The sequence below is a fragment of the Arachis hypogaea genome, chromosome 16 (assembly GCF_003086295.3).
Source record: "Arachis hypogaea cultivar Tifrunner chromosome 16, arahy.Tifrunner.gnm2.J5K5, whole genome shotgun sequence".
Classification (NCBI taxonomy): Eukaryota; Viridiplantae; Streptophyta; class Magnoliopsida; order Fabales; family Fabaceae; genus Arachis; species Arachis hypogaea.
In genome coordinates, this window is record NC_092051.1 from 36,575,402 (window position 1) to 36,597,485 (window position 22,084).

At 34.9% G+C, this 22,084-nt stretch overlaps 1 protein-coding gene across 6 annotated transcripts; it reads left to right on the forward strand.

Annotated features, from left to right (window-relative positions):
- Positions 1–12,031: 12,031 nt before the first annotated feature.
- LOC112759053 (uncharacterized) lies at positions 12,032–18,863 on the forward strand. 6 transcript variants are annotated; one of them, XM_072220235.1, is made up of 16 exons: positions 12,032–12,482; positions 12,823–12,963; positions 13,433–13,545; positions 13,711–13,838; positions 13,930–14,083; positions 14,233–14,342; positions 14,566–14,649; positions 14,736–14,784; positions 14,870–14,961; positions 15,409–15,541; positions 15,674–15,753; positions 15,828–15,880; positions 15,974–16,075; positions 16,148–17,080; positions 17,530–17,598; positions 17,735–18,863. In XM_072220235.1, the coding sequence occupies exons 3-16, from the start codon at positions 13,453–13,455 to the stop codon at positions 18,223–18,225; spliced, it is 2,571 nt and encodes an 856-aa protein (XP_072076336.1). In that variant the 5' UTR covers positions 12,032–12,482; positions 12,823–12,963; positions 13,433–13,452; the 3' UTR covers positions 18,226–18,863. The 6 variants fall into 6 exon arrangements, with proteins under 6 accessions (XP_072076336.1, XP_025663662.1, XP_025663660.1 ...); XM_025807876.3 differs by having other exon boundaries at positions 12,294–12,482; positions 17,530–17,631; XM_025807877.3 differs by lacking the exon at positions 12,823–12,963 and having other exon boundaries at positions 12,233–12,482.
- Positions 18,864–22,084: the final 3,221 nt, after the last annotated feature.

Consider the following 22,084-nt stretch of genomic DNA (forward strand, 5'->3'; position numbering starts at 1 on the left):
CTAGGTGATTTTAACTTGGTAATTTGATAAAAAGTTAAAAAATGGAGGCATAGGTTTCGGCTGTACTGAGGATGGGCTTGGTGGAATGAGAACGAGGAATGGAGATGTTGGATTGAAAGTGGTTGAGATGAGTCGAGGACTCGGAACGAGATGATGGATCCATGGCATACTGAAAAATATTTTCTGAAAATCACTCATGTATCATTTGTATATTGAGATTATGAGACACTATGCGCCCGGTAGGGATGGCGGTTGGATCCCGCCTGTCGAGGTAGCGGCGGCAGCGTAAGGGCAGTGGTTCGTCCCGCTTGCGTTGAGATGCGAGGTCGTTGGCAAGAGTATCCCGTTCGCATCCCTTCGGATCAATGGAGCGTGCAGGCGCAAAATCCTGGACAGTGATCCGAGCACTATATCTCGGGGGTTCCCATATGATGATTCCGAAGGGCGACGTCTCCATGGAGATGTGTCAGGTTGGCAGTTGAACCGACAATATGATATCACAGCCAATAGGACAGTCATTCATCATGTGCATTTTCTATCTGTTTGCATGCTTTGCCAACTTGAAATTGCTTGCCTATTTGTATAACATGTCTAAGTGCTATTTGAATTAATTGCCTATTATGCTTCTACTTATGTTTTACTTGCATTGTATAAAATTGTGTTTTCTACTGGGATTGAGGAGGTTCGGAAGGCGGTGGTGATGGGATCACATGGAGGATAGGTTGGTGAAGGATGTGGGACAGCGGTGTTTAGTTAGAATAGAAATCCCCTAAGATAGAATGCCCTATTTATTTATGTGAAAGTTTACATATGATACTTATTTGTTTTAATATGCCTTAAGATTGAATCTTGTGATGGATATGAAGTCTAGGATTGCCTTTGGCGTCCTGGGGTCTTATATCTTACATCACTGGGCACTGTTACCATACTGAGAACCTCCGATTCTCATACCATATTTCTGTTGTATTTTTCAAATGCAGGTCGTAACCCACCTCGGTGAGTTGCTTTGATGGTGATAGGAGCGGATGTTATCTATCTGTTTTGAAGTCTTTTTATCTCTTTTGTATATGTCTCTCATCTTTGTATTTTGCTTTGTCTAGAGGCTTGAATTTGAGAGAACAAAACTTGTATAAGCTGTTTATACTGTCTAGTTTCATGTATGGTTTGTATATGGCTAGCCGGCTTAAACTCTGTGAGCTGTCGCTAGAGTCTTATGATAATATACTATTATACTATGATATTTTGTTATTTTATACCTGTTTCTTGTGCCTTAAGTCAGTAGCTTCGTTAGCACGTTTTGCATTTTTAAAATCCTGTTTTTGAGCTGCATCCTTCATCGGGCTTCTAGATTATACTATTCTTTCTATATATATTATATGTATGAGCTTAGAACTGTCGTAATCTTTGATTAACCTTTGCTTTACAACGCGAGGTAAAGCTTAGGCTAATTAGGGTGTTACAATCAATATCAAAGCTTACTAATTCAATAATCCACAAAAGAGTTTAAGAGTTCTTACCTTCCTCAAGCGTCAATGGAACAAAACACAATAATTTTCTCAAGCTAGTTTGATCCTAAAAAACTAAAACATCACAAATCTCAATATCCAATTATCCAAATTTTGAAATTGGGAGAAAGAGAGACTGAGGATAAAGTTGCGATATCTTTACTGAATTGGTTTGTGGGCTTTGTAGAGCTGACGTGATAGTCGCGTGGTCGCAAACGGTATAGCGATCAGAACTCCGGATTGAAAGTTATGGTGGAATGAATATTGAAGCAAGGGTTTGAATGTTCTTCGCTTCTCCCCATGCAAGTTTTAGCATGTTTCATTTGGGAAAGGAGAAGAAAGAGCTGAAGCTCTTAGTATTGGGTAATTAGGTTGGGCCTTGAGCTCAATATAGGCTCGGTTCGGTTTGTTTGGCCCAATTTTGGGCCAAAATCTTTAAAATTGGTGTTGAAATTCATATTTTAATTATAGTTTAATTACTCTGTTGGTCCCTATAGTTTTGCAAAATTTTCAATTAGGTCCCTATACTTTTTTCCTTTTAATTGAGTCCCTGCACCAAATTTTTTTTTGAATTGAGTCCCTACACTTTTTTCCTTTTATTTGAGTCCCTGCACCAATTTTTTTTTTTAGTTGGGTCCTATACAATGAAGCCAATTACTACCAAGAGGGACCTAATTGAAAAAAAAAATTGGTGCAGAGACCCAATTAAAAGGAAAAAAGTATAAGGACCTAATTGAAAATTTTGCGAAACTATAGGGACCAACAGAGTAATTAAACCTTTAATTATTTCTACTTCTTTAAACTATAAAATTTAATTTCTTAATTTCTTTGGATAACAATTAATTTATTGACTAATTATTTATTAATTTTGCGGGGTTTACAATAAGAACTCAACTAATGAATTTAAGATGTCCTACCATGTCTGACTACATATGGTATAAAGATGTCTTCATCTCTAAAGTAATGATGAGAGATGATGCATCAACCCCTTTTTGAAAAGAATGATTTATAGCAGCTTTATCCAATTTTTTTGCAGAAAAGTTTTACAAAAAACTACAATCCCTATTTGGTACACAAATACCATATAAGGAACTAACCTTTGGTCAAATATATAATACAGTAGTACAAACTGGAGTAAAAATATGTATTGACACTACTACAAAAAAATAAGAAGAGATAATATTAGTAGTAAGTGAAAATTAAAATACTTTTGTCAACAATATGCTATTTTCACCGAAAAAGTACCTAGCAACTAAAATAGAATCATTAAGAAAAGAAATATACAAAAATATAAAAATAGGTACCAATCTAAAAAATCATATACAATGGGAAACAGACCAAAGAAAAACTATAGGAAAAAATAAAAATAGAACAATAAAAGAAAAAGTGATAAAAAACAAATAGTTTGTTAGAAATAAAAGAAATTAGATCATTACGCTAACAACTACAAAATAAAAGAAAAATAAACAAAATTAGTAATGAGGAGGTAAGGTAAGATTTAGCCACTATATTAATTGTGAATCAGAAGTAGAATCAGAAAAAGAATACTCTTCCGATGATTTGGAAAATTTTATACAACAACTAAATATAACCTCTTCTTCAAGTTTTTTAGAATTAGAAGAAAACTCTTATTTAGGATCAGAAATATGTAATTATGATAGTTGTGTAAAATCTTTAAATATAATTATAAAACTTAAGAAAAGCAGTTAATACATTAATCAGAGAACAAACAAGTACTTTAATATTTATAATAAATAAATTAAAAAAAATTCTCTTTTAAAAGATGAATTTATATTCCAATTAAATGATTTGGTTAGAAAAAAAGAACAAGTTAAAGAAAAGAAAAGGCTAATAGAGATTAAAGAGATATACAACAGGTTTAGAATTCTTAAGGAAGAAATCTCTTTAAAGCATCTGCAGAAAGAAATAAAAATGTTAAAACTTGAAATCTCTAAATTAAAGCAGCGGGATATTTCTTTTGACTACAGAATACCAAAATTAGAAGGAAAAAATATAATAAATTTACAAAAAGGAAAGGAACGATTAGAATTAATAGAAGAAGAGGAAGTCATAACTCTCCAAAACTATATTAATGAACTAACATTACTAGTCAATCAAAAGTGGTATATTCATATAGTAATAATAGTCGAAAGAGTAAAGTTTAAGTTTATAGCCATGGTAGATTTTTAGGAGTAAATGTAAACTGTAAACAAGAAAGATTGATACCTACCAAATATTATAAAAAAAAATTGAAACTATTGTCAAAGTGAAAAATGATAAAATGATTATAAATTACAATATTTCTAGCGCAAAGGTTTGTAAAGACAAAGTATGCTTCTCAACTATCTTTTTTCTAGCCAAAAGAATATCTCAACAAGTTATACTAGGTAATCCCTTTAGGCTTGGTTTGGTAAAACTTTTCGAAGAGGTACTTGTGTTTTTTAAAAGCTCAAGCTCTTCATTTTGTGTTTAATATAACCTCATATACCTCATATGTTAACTAATTTTCAAATTTAATGCTTGCATTTATGTCTATTATAATATTTTTAAATTTTAAAAGCTATTTTACCAAACGTAATTGTTGTTACTTGTATTTATTGAAAGCTATTTTTAATTTGATTTATCAAACATAAATGCTACAATTTTTAAAAAGCCATCTTTTAAAAATGAGCTTTTATAAGCTACTTTTAAAAAGTAAAAGCTTTACCAAACTAAGCTTTACTCTTTTACTATATCCTTTTATGGTAGATAAAGATAGGATAACCACTTATTACATACCAAACCAACCTATTCTAATTGAGTTCATACAAAAACTCAAAGAAAGATAACTTAACTTATTACAATAAGCTGCTATCTTTCAATTTTTTTTTTCAAAGTTAGGAGTGAGACTTGAATCCGCGACTTCTAGGTGAGTATGGAGAGAATATGCCATTTGAGTTATAGCTCATTGTGTAACACCCTACCACACAGAGCTTTACACCTAGGATGTAAAATAGAGGTGGCGTGGCGCTACGACCTCTAAAAATAAAAATTTAATATATAATATAGTGAAAAAGGTTTATAACTAGGAGCCTTTAAAGAAAGGGATAAAGCAAAAATCGTTAAATTGAAAAGCATAACGCTCACGAAGCGTTAAAGCAGACGAAGCGAGATAGAATAAGCTAAGGAGTTAATATACCAAGAGTTCCAAAACACATGTAACAAAACTCAAGACTCGGCTCGCGAAGATAAACCGGTCCGAGCACATAGTTATACATATATAGATATATAGGAAAACCCAAAAGAAAACCCAAAGTATAGAGTTACAAAACCTATTTCTCCAAAATAACCTCTAAGAGGAGTTAATACAGCATATATATAATAAGTGGAGATAATAAGTATCTAAATAGGTACAGATAACCAAAATATAGCCCCGAGAGATGAGAATCTTCACTAAATCAGAAGCTTCCAGCATGCTTTAGCGAGGTGTTGCCTGTCCTACATTTGAAAACCACAAAATCCGTATGGGTGAGAAACTCAGCATGGTAACAGTGCCCACATATCTAACATATAATGTCCTGGGAAAGCCGAAGGCAATCCTAGAACTTCCAACAGATAATTAAAGCTTAAAACATAACTAAACCATGAAATTAAAATAGGCAACTACCTAAGGGTCTTCAGAGCTATCTAAAACTCACCTTTCCAACTCCTCCAAACCTCCCAACCACCAGCGGAACCAAATGCAACAAACACAGTTATTACAAACAGAGAAATCACAAATAGGATTCAAATATAGTAGATAATCAAGTAGCATTTAGTTATGCAATCACTTAGGCAATACAAACAAAACATAAAGATACATATGATACATGCCTGTCCTAGTGGCTGATAAGTCTCATCTGTCGGTTATAGAGCCAACCCGACAAGTCCCGGTAGCTAACCATTGGACGGTCCCTCTGTCGCGCATCCCCAACTCGAGTAATTCTCAATCATAAACATATTCATAATCATAATCATAATCATAATCATACAACACCCACACTAGTGTTTATCCAAGGGGGCGAGCTCATCCGGAACTTTCACAGTGTCCGGCCACCCTTGCGACATAGGATCAACAGAGTATCGAGTCTCAACTTGGAGCACGTGGTGGCTAGTCATTGCTTTCATCTAGGAAAACTCGTATCTCAGATAATCTTTTCACATTCATTCATCACGTTTCATAATCATTCATTATGAACATATCATCACTTATACATCATATAATTCCACTTTTCATACATCACTCATCATAACCCGGCGCAAGTGAGCGAAACCACAACCCTTGCATCAACCCGGGGAGCCTCTGTACTAACCAACCTAGAGCAAGTGGGGCGAAACCACAACCCTTGTATCTACTCAGGAGGTACATTCTCATATGCCCAGAAGGAACCAAGGAGGGGATCCTAACCTCCCACCATCTCGCTGGGGGCGATTTTACAATACCAGGAGGAACAAGGAAGGGGATCCTCACCTTCCACCATTTCTCTGGGTCGCACTTTCGAGAAAGAGAGCTCAAGATAAAACAATAATTCACATTCATACTTTCATTTCTAGCCATGAATCACAATTTATCATAGCCATCTGGCTCATAACATAATCCATAACCAGCCAATAATCATTATTAAATACAGCCCTTCGGCTCACGGCATACACCGCACTTCCATTATCACCCTCAACAACTCATACAATCATCATTAATTATAATTCATCACTAACTCTCTCCTTACTTCACCCTCAAGCTACCACCCTTCCTAGCTTCCTCTCATTACTAGGCATACTATAAGGATTTAGGACTAAACGAATAAAAATGGAGGCTTAGAAGTTTGAAATTCGGTTTTAATAAACATAAAAGTCATATTTGCTAAAAAACAGGGTCACGGAAGATTACAAGCTTGCCGGGAAGGTGAAACATTTAAAAACAAGGTTTTTATAAGAAAACAGGGCAGTGTGCGTACGCACAGGAGTAAAATTTTTCAATTCTGTTCACTCGCACAAGGCGTGCGAACGCCCTCAACAGAACATGCTTCCCAACGTGTGCGTGCGCACAAGGCTGTGCGCACGCACAGCTTGCAAGACTTCGTTGGTTGTGTTCGCGCACAGAGCGTGCTAACGCTCCCAGTAGCCATATCCCTGTGTGTGCATACGCACAAGGCTGTGCGTGTGCACAGGTTCAAAAATCCACAGGGTGTGCATGCGCGCACAAACCAGAAATAATAAATTCTGCAGCATTCACAGAATTTAGATTTTAGACCCAAACTTCCAATGATCATATCTCTCTCTAAAAAGTTCATATTTTTACAAAATTTATACTGATTTAAAGCTCGTTAAATTATCTTCAATTTGATATAAAATGCATTAAATTTTGAAAACGGTAGCTCAAGATATGATCTGTTAAAGTTCATCAAAAATTCATTTTTCACAAAAGTTCACTAAATTCTCAACTTACCAAAATTTTCAACCAATACCAATAAGCCTCAACTTTCAAAACAAACTCTTCTCAAACCTCTTTTAATTTAACCAACACTTTATCAATTCAACCTCAGCCACATTCTAACTTTCTCAGACAATCTACAAACTACTAAATTTATTCACTTTAATCAATCTCAAACTCAATATTTCAAGTACAACAATATACAATACACATTCATCACCTTACCAATTCCCCATTTTCATCAAATTCCAACCCAATACTTCGAATTCCACAATATTCAATATACAATATCAAATATCCGTATCAAGCTCAATCTTAACTTCAAATCAACATACCAATCATCATCATCATATACAATTCACAAGCACCAACAACAAGAATATCATTTACACCCTCCAAAACCAATAATCACATAATCAATATTATCCATTTCAACCAATCAACCATCATCATAAATTCAATTCCTATCCTAGGGTTTACTAGCCTAAGTTTTCACAACCACATTATATTTTAGATACAGAAAACTGAAACCATACCTTGGCTGATTCCCCGCTCAACCCAGAACACCTCCAATTTCACTTTTTCCTCAAGCTTTCGGGACTCAACACCTCACCAACAGAATTTCCAGCTTGAAATCCACTTCCAAGCTTCCAAAATCACCAACAAGCTTCAACCCACTTATACATACATTGCCTAATACACATAATATGCACCCACACACATAAACTCAATATCCAATCACAACAACTCAAGCATTAAACTTAGGGTTGAGAAATCTTGCCACACCCAAGGATCAAAGAGGCAAGATTAAGCCTTTCCTTCAAGCTATTTGGATCCTATAACATCAAAGAGCTCAAAATCTCAACACTTTTTACCCAAAAATTTGAATTTAAGGGCTGAGAAGATTGAACTGAAATCGTGGCTTACCTCCTAAATAAAGTTGTGGGATTTGTAGAGCTCGACGCCATGGTTGTGTGGCTGCAAATGGTGCGGTGATCAGAACTCCAGATCAAAAGTTATCAAAGATTGAAGATTAGGTGAGGGTTTGCTTCTTCTTCTCTTCTCCCATGGCTGCATTCAGCGTGTTTTGCTGAATGAGGAAGAGAGAGTGAGCTGAAGCTCACTAAGTTAAGTGGGTTAGTTGGGCTCACGGGCCCAGTTTGGGTCCGGTTCGGCCGTTTAGCCCAATCTTGGGCCAAATTCTTTAAAATTAGTATCGAAATTTTCGTTTTAATTTTCTCTATTATATTAAACTATGAAAATCATATTTTTAATTTTCTAGAATAAATTTTAATTTATGAGTTAATTATTTATTAAATAACCGAGTTTTACACATTGGCTGTTATCTCTCAACTTAATATAATAAAAAAAAGAAACAAATTAATTTCCTAAATCAAGAGATTGTATATAAAAGAATAGAGCAACAACTAAAAACTCAGAAAATTCAAGCTCTAATAAAAGAGTTAGAAAAATGGATTGAAAAAGATTAGTGTATTATAAATCCAAAAGGTTTTCATTATAGAAAATTTTATGAAGTATCATTATCATACGAAAATAATTTTCATAAAAAGGTATCCCATTAAGGCAAAATTTATTGAAAAGAATAAAGAATTTTTGGAATATTGTAAGAAAAAATCCAAGAATACTTAGATAAAAGGCTAATTAAACCATCAAAGTCTCTTTGAAATTGTATAGAATTTTATGTAATAAAGGCTTCAGATATAAAAATAGGAGTTCCCATGTTAGTAATTAATTACAAACCTCCAAATAATACCTTAACATGGATAAGATATTCCCTTCCAAACAAGAATGACTTGATTAAAAGATTAAGTAATGCTACTATTTTTTCTAAATTTGATTTAAAATCATGATATTATCAGATATTCGTAAAAAAGGAGGATAGATATAAAATAGCCTTTATTGTACCTTTTGGATATTATGAATAGAATGTAATGCTCGAGGGATTAAAAAATGCATCAAATAAGTTTCAAGAAATTATGAATAATATTTTTTACTCATATGTAGATTTTATCATAGTTTACTTAGACGATGTACTTGTGTACTCTAAAGGAAACCAAGTTATACCTCGCCAAAATTCGTCAAAAATCTAGTTTTTCAAAAACCAACAAGGTTCTCTAATTTTCAAAACTTTAAACCAATTCAACTCAAAACCTCAACACACTTCAATCCACATAAGATCTTATCATTTTGTCTTAAATCACTACTCTTACCAAAACTCCACTTATAATGCATTATCCTCAAAATCATTAACCCCAATCATCAAATTCATCACACTCACACCATTCTCAACCAACAAATTCATTAATAATCATTCTATCACTACCAATTCTCATAACTACCATCATTCAATCCAATCTCAATAATCAACATCATTTATCAACAACAACATCATAATTCATTAAAATCATCACAATCATCAAAATCGTCATACCTCATCATTTCAACAATTATCAACAACCACTTCAATCTTATCCTAAGATCCACTAGCCTAAGGTACACGAAATATTAAACTGAAACCATATCTTGACCGATTCTCAATATGCACAATTTCACCAAATTTATTTCTAACAAGCTTCCAATCACCAACACCACTTTTCAAGTCACCAAATATCAAGCTATATACACCAATATCACTAACATCAATACCTAGAGTTCACCATATACCAAACTACAAGGGTTTTTGAGAAACTTTACCTTAATCACATAAATTGGGGATGAAACTCAATGATTTTTCACTATTGGTTGGCACCTAAACAACCAAACCATAAAAATTCACTCAAAAACCAAATCTTAAATTCGAAATTCACTTAGGATAGAGAAAGGGAGTATGAAACTCAAAAATTTACCAGCAAAAGTTAGTTAGAACTGACGGACTCGCATGAGAGCTTCACGTAGGCATAAACGGCACGCGAATCAAAGCACTGTAGCTCGAGTTATAAGCGAATGAAGGGGAGGATGAATAGTATATGGTGGGATTTCTCTTCTCCAGCTACTGAGCTGATTTGGGTTCATTTTACACACTTATATATGTTGGACTTAGGCCCAATTTGGACCCGGTCCAACCCATTAGCGTTTTTGGCCTGCTTGGTCCAACTTTGGGCCAAACCTTTAGAATTAGCATCCGATTTTCAACTTTAATTATTTTTCTAAGTTTTTCTACAGTTTTTATCGCTCTCATGCAGTACTAGACAGACTTAAGCCGGTATTGCCGGCTAATTTACCGATACGCGTTTTTACGCAATTTTACACAAAAATTTACATTTTTCCACTAAAAAAACACTGAATTCAATTCTCACCTCTAAATTTTCAAACTAAGACATCTAAATTTTCAACCTATTTTCAGACAATTTATTTATTATTCTTTTACGTTAATTATTTCTGATTCTTGCTGTTAGCTCCTAAGTCCATTAAGCCATAGTAATCCACAATAATCCTAGATATTTAACCCAGCAACACGAATCCAAACAAGAGTGTAACCAACGGTTTTTTTATTTGGTTAAAAAGATGCAGTCCATGGCTTAACCGCAATATAGTACCTTCGAATTATTTAAGGACCTCATACCAAAACTTTATCCCAATCTTCCGTCAGATCACATTTCATTAGGAAATAGTCGAATATAGCTTTCTTGATATTATAACGACCCTTCAGTCGCCAGATGTTCCTTAACCGATGCACTAAAGTAGTATAACTAAAGTATTTATTAAGAACTTGATGACAATAGACTTAAAATAGGATTCTGATAGTACTTTTTTACCCTCATCTGTGAACATGATGATAGGTGTATTTGGTTGTCTTGCTCACTACAAGAGAATCCGTCGATTAAAATTTTGTCAAGTGATTAATTCATTCCTAGTAAAGGTATTAAGTTAAAAAGAATGGATAGTGAAAAAAAAGCAGAATGAGCAAAAGAGGAAAGAGCAATAAGAGTAAAAAACATCATGAAATTTTTGACATAGTTAGTGATAGAAATAGCCGAATATAGCTTTCTTGATATTATAACCACCCTTTAGTCGCCAGATGTTCCTTAACCGATGCACTAAAGCAGTATAAGTAAAGTATTTGTTAAGAACTTTGATGATAATAGACTTAAAATAGGATTCTAATAGTACTTTTTCACCCTCATCTGTGAACATGATGATAGGTGTATTTGGTTGTCTTGCTCACTACAAGAGAATCTCTATCTAAAAAATCATCTATAATTAAAGGCTTAGGTTGTGTTTTTCCTACAACCTTCTCATTAAAGAATCTCTATCTAAAAAATCATCTATAATTAAAAGTTTAGGTTGTGTTTCTCCTACAACCTTCTCATTAAAAGAAACTTTGAAATTTTTTATCCCCTCTGATATATTTAGTACATTTTTATTTGCACTTTTTTTTATTATTTCTATCACTAACTATGTCAAAAATGTCATGATGTTTTTTACTCTTATTGCTCTTTCCTCTTTTGCTCATTTTGCTTTTTTTTTTTCACTATCCATTCTTTTCAACTTAATACCCTTACTAGGAATGAATTAATCACTTGACAAAATTTTTATTGACGAATTTTTCAATGAGATTTTTTTTATGTTCTCATATTTCAAACTTAATGATCCTGATTGATGGACTAAAATACTTATCACTTTAGCCCACACACTTCTCACACACTTACCAAATTTTTTCTCTTCGATTGTATTTAGTAGGATTTAAATCCGAGACCTTTGAGGAGGGGAGGAAGAGATATGTCATGTGAGCTACTATTCATTGGTAGCAGTACTTTTTTTTTTGTCATGTAGCATTACTTTAAATAGATGGATGAGAAAAATGAAGAGTTGAATACAAACAATCAAAGCCCAATTGTGCTGGTCCGATTATGTATCCAAAAACGGTTAAAAACACATTTAGGGAGAGAAAAAATAAAGGAGAGAAGGGAGGGGCATAGCCTAAAGAAAGGAACTAAATAACTTTATGCTGTATCCCTCTATGATTTGTCAACCTAATCCTAAAAGAATGACAGCCATTAACCATTTGTTATAGATTGATTCAAATATTCATTGTACTATCTACCAATGGTTCATCGGTTTTGATGGAGGATTGAAGATATAGTGGAAGTATTCTAACTCTTATCATTAGTAGAGCAACTAAGTTGGACAATATAATTAAGAAGAAATGAATTTATTTTATTTTTCTAAAAGTATGATTTGGTTAATTAAATATTTTTATATAATAAAAAAAATGTGAATGGATAATTAAAAGATTGGAAGAAGAAAAAAAAGGGCCAGGCATAAATAAAATGAGAGTTGTATTGAAGAATTAAGAAAGCTCGGAATTTGAGCGAGTCACCTCAGCAGTCACCACGTACACCAAAGCCATCCCATTCCCATTCCCATTCCCATTCTTTCCCCTTTCTCTCTCTATTCTCTATCTCTGATTCCATGTTTCGCATTATCCTCCTCTTCCGCTTCTAGCACCTTCCTCTCTGCCTCTTCTTCTTCTTCATCACTATCTTCATCTTCTTCTTCACCGCTCCGTAAGTTCACTTAACCTCTCTCTCTCTCTCTCTCTCTCTCTCAAACTTATTACTTTCACTTCCTCATTCTTTACTTTTCCACCATTCCCTTGTTCATCCCTTCCATTCCCTTCCCCCTAGGTTAGGGTTTTTCATTTTTTTCTCGCAATTTCCAAAATCGATAAAATACGGTGCGCTAAACTTATCAGTAGCGATTTCCTTTGATTCTAAGTGTTTCTGAAAAAAATGTTATGCTGAATGTTGATTATTACGGCGCATAAGCGAAGGGAAAAAAGAAGTAAAATGTAGAAAGCATGCATTTAGAACGCTTTTTCTTTTCTCATTTCTCCGTTCACTGTAGTGATTGGCAGGGACAGTGCCGCTAGAATTAACTGAGAAAAAGGAAGTGATAACAATGATCATTTCACTTGCCGGAATACCTAGCAGTAGCACTCATTGTCGCAAACCTAAACCCTCAATTTTTCTTGTTTCATCTTATCAAGTATGTGTGTCTAATTTTACGCTTTGCTCACTTGCAATTGTGTACCTAACCAGCTGGAAATTAAACCTGTGATTATACGGCGTGTTAATAATAATAACAATAGATAATAATAATCATTTTTATTATTATTATTGGGCACTTCTTTGTGGTGACCTGTCTGAATATTTGGCTATATTTTAAGGCGGTGTTGCCTTTTTCTTTTTAATGTAATTGATAATTGATTTTCTCTTGTTAACATTGCTCGGTACATGTGGAGTGTGGACCATTTTTTCTTTCCCCCGCGTTTTAATTGATGATTATCAACTTATATTTTGAAATATTATTTTGTGAGACTTCAATGGCTTTCTGAGTGTTATAGCAGTAGAAATTTGCGCAATATATATTAATTCTAGATGTTTTTGCCTTGGATCTGAGGTTATTTTATTTTATTTTATTTTTTATTTTTTATTTTATAATTATTTTATTATAGTTAAATTCCCTGGATCAATCATGGGTGACAAAGGGGGGAAATCATGTCCGATATGCACTGAGGAGATGGACCTGACTGATCAGCAGCTGAAACCATGCAAATGCGGCTATGAGGTGCATGAATGAATTTCTTAATTTATTGTTGAACTTTGTTGGAAATAAAAATGTTGGGATATCTGATATTTTAGTAGCAAAATGTAGTGTCTGTTAACATATAATTATTGCCCCTGACTGATAAGTGATGTGTTTGATTTTATGTGTCTTCTTCCTTCTTTGCAGATCTGTGTCTGGTGTTGGCACCACATTATGGAAATGTCAGAAAAGGATGGGACTGGTGGTCGTTGTCCAGCTTGCCGTGTGCCTTATGACAAAGAACGTATTGTGGCAATGGCAGCAAATTGTCAAAGGTTGTTTGGCTGAGGGGAATTTCTATTTTTTTTTTTATGATGTTCTTATTCTCTTGCAAGTCTTTAGTTCAATGATTTCTTGCTTACGTAGGTTGGTTGCTGAAATGAATTCAAAGCATAGAAAGAAAATGCAGAAGTTGAAGTCCAAATCGACTGAAGGAAGGAAACATCTTACTGATGTTAGAGTTATTCAACGGAACCTAGTGTACATAATTGGGTTGGCCCTTAACCTTGCAGATGAAGATGTGAGTTCTTCAATGATGTTGTTCTGTATCTAAATGTTGCTAGATGCATGTATGTGGTGCATGTCATACTCTTATATGTTGTTTCATATATTTTAAATTGTTAATTTATCTTACCTTTTTCATGATGTGTTTTATTTGTATTTTGTCAGCTACTTCAACGCAAGGAGTATTTTGGCAGGTATGGAAAAGTTATGAAAGTGTCAATTTCTCGGACAGCTTCTGGCATAATCCAACATTCTGCAAACAACAGCTGCTGTGTGTAAGTTATTATTGTGTATCGCAATGGTCATCACCTGCACGAAGTTTCAAGCAGAAAAATTAGCTTTGCTTTTAACTTACTTTTCTTCTTCCTATTTTATTTTATTTTTCCTGTGTGAATATGTGCACTGGTTTTGTCATGTTCCTTGTAACCCTGTCATTTATATGTTATATAGTTCAAGTCGTATTTCTGGAATTCTAATTATAAAAGTACTTATCCATAGGTATATAACGTACTCAAAAGAAGCAGAAGCAATTCGGTGTATTCAATCAGTGCATTGTTTTGTATTAGAAGGTAGACCCTTGAGGTAAGAACCATACCTTTTTAACTTTTTTATTGGACAGTGACATTTGTGATGATGTGATGTTTATGGCTTGATGTTTGCATTTGCAGGGCTTGTTTTGGAACCACAAAGTATTGCCATGCATGGTTGAGAAATGTGGTAAATGGTGATATAAGAATGCTTTGCTAGGACTTAGGGATAACAATTTCTCTGGGCTACTTTATAACTTTTATTTCTTGTCCAGCCTTGCAGCAACAGAGATTGCTTATATCTGCATGATTATGGTTCTCAAGAAGATAGCTTTACCAAAGATGAGCTAGTATTAGCATTTGCAAGGTATTTTTGGTTTCCGACTCATGTATGTGCCCCGTCTCTCTTCTTTGGAATTTTGAATGTATGATGTCTCGCTTATGTCTTCTTGTGGCTGGATGACTTATGGACATGTTAATTTGTGAGTGGTATCTAAAGCTTCCATGTCAAATTTGAGAGTGGTTTTGAGGTGCTTTTCTTAACAAGAAAAACCAGCATATGGTTTAGTCGACATATCAGATGGACCATATATTGTATAAGTTCTACCTTACACAAATGTTTCATGCAGGTTCTGAATTTGTGAATGTAAAATGTAATCTTGTATATTCTCTTTTTATTTGTTTTTTAAATTGCATCCTCCATCATGCTAATTAGTCTTACTCTTTGTTTCCGCTACCCATTTATTTTTCCTGCCTATGTTTAGGAGTTATATTTGATTATAGTTTTGGTTGTGCTGTAATTTGGATGTTAAAGGAGTAGAGTCCAACAAATTATTGGGGCTACAAATAATTTGCATCGGCGCTCGGGGTGTGTTTTACCTCCCACAGAAGATGATCCCAGACACATGTCATCAACCTCCAAACTAATTTCGAAAAGCTCTTTAGATGTAAGTTTCAGATAAATCACTTTTGTTGTGAACTGAGTTACCGGATGAAATGTTTCTGCTGCTATTAGCGTGTTCACTATATTGCAAGTTATTAGGCTGTCAGTTAACATATCTTAACCTCAACAATCGCAGAAAATCGAGAACCAGATAAAGGCATCTAGTTCAGGTAGCGGGACCATGACTTCACCTGCACCTCCTGCTGCGACTTCTTGGTAATTTATTTACCCATGGGTGGTACTACAATTTGTTTTGTTTTATGAATGATGACCAAGTATTTTTGTAACAGGGTCATGCGTGTTTCGGGTTCTCTTCCACCTGATACAAACTCATCGTTCCCTGGTAATTTGGTCAATAGAAAAGTTGAGGTATCTAATGATTGACAGGTCCTTGTGGCTGCAGTTAATAACACTGATAAGTATGCACTTTATGCAGGACAATCAGAGGAAGCTGGAAAAAACCCAGAAGTCCATTCTGGTGGTATGTTTGTACCTACAGAGATGGACAAGCATCATAATAGTGGAAATTCTCAGAAATGTGAGTCAGACAATATGGAACTTGTGTAAAATCTCCCTTCTACTATATTTTCTAACCACAACTTATTTGCAGCTTTTGTAGATAGTGATCAAGATATGGTACCTTCTGCTGCAAACACAGGCTTTCTAAATCTCTCCAAATCACAATGTGATTTTAATATTGACAAATCAGTTGGCCTTGATTCAAATCGGGACGTAGAAGGCTTATGTTCAGATTTGTCATCGATAAGCTTGCATAATCACGTGGAAGATCCATATTCTGTTCCTGATTCAGACAGATTACTGTTTATGCATGGCTCAAATAATTCATCTCTTGGGAAGCATTTGCAGCAAGATAATGAGTATCCTGAAGAACATTCAACCACTCCAGCTTTTTGGGAAGATGTTGTGGATGATGTACTGAACTTGGATTATGAACAATCAAAGTTCAGCAAAGGCGTCAATCATCTTTCTACAGGGATCTGTTCGCCTTATCTACATAAGAATGCAGGCCGGTCAAGCCATCATCTCTGGAAACAAGATCAAAATTGTCATGAACATGACTTGGGCAAGCCTTCTGAATCTTTTAATGATGCCTTACAGACAGGATTTGAAGAGCATGTAGGGGATAAAGAAAATGTTAATAAGGTAACTTCAGATATGGGGGAAAGCAGCATTATATCTAATATTTTGTCTTTAGATTTGGATGCGTGGGAAGACTCATTAGTTAAGTTGTTGGAGGAAAATGAAGAACCAAGAAAAGCCCATAAGTCACCAACTTTGTGGAGAAGTCAAGACAAAAATCAGTCAAGGTTTTCCTTTGCAAGACAAGATGCACTTGTGGATGACTCATCTGATTTGGACCAATTGATTGGAATTACTAGGCATGTTTCCAGAGGGAATGTTGAATCAGATGCTTTAATGGAAAACAAGGATATGTGGAGATACTCGAATAACACTTTCAATGGGAAACACCCGTGTTCTATGCCGTCGATCAATTATGCACTACCAGATAAATTTCTTGGAAGTGAGTTTTTGTGCAATCAATTTTCCTTCGCATTGATTTATACTGTTAGTATGCTGTTTTTGTGTTGCTGGTGGCATGGGCTAGGGATGGCAGAGGGTGATTTTGCTTCCTTTGATGTTTATTGTTGTTTCTCCTTATATGTTCCTATCTACTAGGCATTTTGTTATTTGAGTCTTTCTATATAGATGGCCCTTTTCCTGTGTTTTAATCCATTTGATCATGGGCAGGATTGGTAAAGCCTTCTGTCTTCAATTGTTGTTATTTATGTGTTCTTTTGAACTGTCCTGTTTGTCGGGCCTTCCATTGTAGCTTAGACAATCTTACATATCAAATCTTCCTCTGTTAAATGAAAATGTCAAATAATGTTAACATTTGTGCTGTTATTTCCATTCACTATTGAACCAAGTATATGACAAAAGAACTGATTTGGGTATAATTGTTTTCTTCAGTGTCAAAAGCTCATGCTTCCAGCCCACCGGGATTTTCATTGTCCAGCAGAGTACCTCCTGGCTTTTCAGGTGGGGGAGTAGAATATAATTCTAGTATTCGTGGTGTGTTTCTTTATTGTTTAAGATTTACTCTGCATATCTTCCTTTGATTTCCCTTTCTAAGTATCTTGACTTCAATGTAGTTCTAATGCATCTAAATCTTCAGGGAAACACTTGTCGCAACAGCATGTTCTTGCATCTGGAGATATCGGAAGGGTTGGAGATGTTCAATTTAATGATCTTGCATTATTGGAAATTGGTAAGGGGATGCTAACAGAAAGGGTAAATAATGCATCTCTTGACATGATGCGGACTTCGTTTCCACAATTTAGCCCTGGTGAAGATGATCCTAGACTCAAGATGTTAATGCACCAATCCGTACCTTTACAGAATTTAAATGTTACAGATCATGCTGGAAATATATTTTCTCCACAAAATGATGCATATAGAATTTCTTCAAGGTTTCTTGATCAATTTCCAGCTAACAATCCATCGATTTACGAACAGATACATTCTCAACAGTTCAGCAATAATGGTCTTTCATCAAATAGCCAGTGGGGTGGTTGGCATGATGGCAGGAACTTTAGTGACCTGCCTATGCCGCAGGTGTTGAATAATGAGAGAAAGAGGTTTAACAATTCCATGCCTAGCTATTAGAGTATCAAGCTTTTGATCCCTCGTCTGTTTTTCTTCCAGAAGAGGATTCACAGTGTTGATCTTTTTCCAACTTTAATGGGCATTCAGGCATCTGTCAATGTAGGTTTCACCTGTCTAAAAAACCTAGAGATTCCTTGATCAATGATGAAATTGTCTGCTGGGATTTCTTTGAGGTCATCCACATCTCAGTTCTGTGAGAATTCGGGTACCCTAAATTTCATTAAACTCTTGGCTATCAAGTGCACAGTGGTAAATGCTAACAGCTGTTTCTTCGTTGCTTAACTTGCAACTTTGGAATATGGCTCTGATTGCAACATAATTGGCCAGTGGCTGGCGTAAATGGTCTCAATTTTTCCCCCTTTTTTGGTAAACAACGTCGGCATGAACTTGGCTTGGAGGTTGTTATGGTAGGTTTTAAGTCCATCGGGTTGATGAGGCTTTTGATATAACAAATTGGTATATATCTGTGTGAAGCAGGACCAAACGTAAACAGCTACAAACCTGTACTTAATCTGATAAAAATCTAACCTTTCTGTTTCCCTTAAGTTTTATGATTTTCTTATATTCCGTCGAACAATACTTTGATTAACCATTTACTTTATATATCGATATGGTGACAAGCCGCATGTTTATGACTTTATTGTGCGCCACACTCTCATCAAGCTTTGGATTAAGTATTGGGTATCTGGTTTTAGTTCGTCAAGGCTTTCCTAAAGCAAATTCTAGTTTTATCCGATACCTTTACAGACCAATGCTTTCATGGGAAGTTTATTATGATTCATCTGTTATAAAACTGATCTGAATATAAAATTTCCATATAACTAAAAAATTATTTAGATTACAATTCTACCCTTTTTCTCTCTCTAGAAGTATTGGCTATAGAGTCGGAGTCTAAACCTATAAAAACGCCAACTATAACAATACATACACACAGACATAAGGAGAATTTCTTCAACAAAAAAAAATCAAGAGAGAGAGAGAGAAACAAATTAATATTTGCTAGAGTATTAATATTCATGAAGTTAAAATCATTTCGATTTTTTTAAAAAACAAACATTTATATACTTTCTGCTGATAATGTTGTAGCAGAATGGACAAAGAATCTGCGTGCAGTGTGTTCGAATTTCTCAATTTTTTTTCTATCGTGTTCTTGATGATTCATTAACGGTTTATTATTACATCGGTAATTTATCAATTACATGATTGAACAATGATTACGTAAAAGCGTTTACGTAGACACTTTTAGAAGAAACTACTAAAGAAGAGTGCAAATATATACCCAATGGTTATAGGTCAGAATCGTCATACATAATGAAAACCGAGAACGTTACCAATCAACAAACATATGCCAAAGTTGAAGCGTGGAAGAAAAGTAGTTAGCTCTTTGCAGCTATCTATATAGCTGTTGCACTAATGTTAGGCACTGCACTCATCAAAGGTTTTGACAATTCAGGGGCGATTTTAAGTTTTCCTTTAAAGGCTTGCGAGAAGAATGGAATTGAAAGATGGCTCTCTCGAAGGTAGGGGTCGTAAAAGCATAAAACCTTAGACATGTTTCCTTCTTTCTCTCTTCTCACGACATCACATTCATGCACCCACCCTGTGGCTAATTTTTTCTTTATATAGATTAAATATGTGTGCAGACGTATAGTAAGTTCTTATTGGCAGAAATTAATTTATTTATGGAAGTTAAAAATGTGATGTGCAACAATATTGTATCATGGTGAGTAATTCACAAATGTGGAACTGGTGAATTTAGTAACCTACAAAACGCAGGTTACGTTTTGACTGAGCTGACTTTAAAGAAGGCTGCATGCACTGCAAACCGCAGCTTGCGTTTAGTATGGGAGGAGAACGCAGCTTCGAAACGTGTCCCTGTGCCCCTGTATGCCAACACCTCGAAGTTCCAAAACGCAACATGCATTTAGCAGGGTGCACAGCTAAATGCAACCTGCGTTTGGCAGCAATCCCACCTGCATGTGTGACACGTGTAAAGGAGAGTGGTGGAGCCGGCCTATAAAACCAAAACGCAGGCCATGAGAGTTTCAGTTTCCCTTTCATTTTACATGCTGTGAGTGAGTTTTGAGAGTGAAAGGGTTGGGGTTAAGGGTGAAAGAGAGTAAGTTTGTGAGGAGGAAAAATCATTGAAGGTTTGGGACTTTATTTATTGAAAAAGGAAAAATGGTTCGTAATTTTACTTTACCTAAAGAACACATTATTAAATATTTGAATTATTCTCAATGAATAAGTAATTTTTTTTAATTTTATGATGAATAAATATATTTATTTTTATGTTCTTTATTGATATATTTTAACTAATAAATTGATTATTATTATTATTATTATTATTATTATTATTATTATTATTATTATTATTATTATGTCTATGATATCAATAATAATTTTTTTTATCATACCATTAGTCATGAAATATTATTATTATTATTATTTTTATTATTTTAACTGTTATAATTATTATTAATGTTATTATAATGTTATTACTATTATTATAATAATTATTTTTTAAGATAATAATAATAATAAATACTGTTTAGTTACCGTTTTATTATTATTATTATTATTATCACGATTATTATTATTATTATTATTATTATTATTATTATTATTATTATTATTATTATTATTATTATGAACGTTAGTCATTATAGAATACTGTATAATAATAATTATTATTATTATTTAAAATTTAATAATTATTTTTTTTTTGTAGGTTATCAGAAATTTGTTGTCCAAAAAATTCGATCCGCCAGATACCTTTAACAAGGTAGCGGTAGCGGCACTAGCATTTACTGGATTTCAACACGTTTCGCGAGTAGGCGAAATGAGAGGTCATTCTGCACTACTGAGTGCCTTGGTGGAACGCTGGAGGCCGGAGACATACACATTTCATCTTTCGGTCGGTGAAGTGACAGTGACGTTGGAAGATGTGAGCTATATTCTTGATCTCCCGATTATTGGGGAGGCCGTTACGGGTAGATCAGACAGTAGTCACCAGTTTTTTGTGGAGAACTGCATTGCGTGTTTTGGTCGGGAGCCCGGTCCACAAGATCACGTGTTTTGGTAGTGACCATGCACCGTTACTACGAGCTATTGCATCGTCGATGGAGGTATGACGGTCAGAAATAATACCCACACCATCAATGGTAACAACATATCTCTGCAAATTAGTTAGGAAAAACTCCCATGCGTCTGCCGTCTCGCTCTCGACTATCGCAAATACAATAGGCACAATGTTTTGATTCCCATCTTGTGCAACCGCTACCAGAAGTGCACCTTTATATTTTCCGTACAGGTACGTGCCATCAACCTGCACCAGTGGCTTGCAGTGTCTGAATGCTACAATACACGGATAGAAGCTCCAAAAAACCCAGTGCAGAACTCTTACACCTTGAACCTCCTCACTCTCACGGTAAACGGAGAGCGTTTTAATTTGAACACGAGACCTTGGCATCTTCACCGTCATTGCTTTCAACCATACTGGCAGAGTCTGGTAAGAAACTTCTCAATCACCGAAAACATTTGCGACAACTTTCTGCTTTGCCAACCAAGCCTTGCGGTAACTCACAGTGTAATTGAACCTGGATTGAACTTCTGCAATAACATACTTCACCTTTATCGAGGGGTCTGCTTCGACCAACGGCCTAATGGCATCTGCAATTGTGTCTGAGTCCAACTTGGGATGATCTTGTGAAATCGTGCCCATGGTGCACGTGTGCTTGCCATTGTATCTCCTGATCTCCCAACAAGCTTTTTTTCGAATCAAGCTAGCTCGGATAAGCCAGTCGCACCCTGCACCATACCCCTTGCATTTCACATAAAATATCTGCGGCTCAGACTT

What these genes read in the sequence shown, in the direction of transcription:
- LOC112759053 (XM_025807875.3), top strand. Translation starts at nt 13,453, where the DNA reads ATGGGTGACAAAGGGGGGAAATCATGTCCGATATGCACTGAGGAGATG. An exon ending in TACAAACTCATCGTTCCCTG is followed by an intron (nt 15,881 to 15,973) that starts GTAATTTGGTCA and finishes CACTTTATGCAG; the next exon opens with GACAATCAGAGGAAGCTGGA. An exon ending in TAGTGGAAATTCTCAGAAAT is followed by an intron (nt 16,076 to 16,147) that starts GTGAGTCAGACA and finishes ACTTATTTGCAG; the next exon opens with CTTTTGTAGATAGTGATCAA.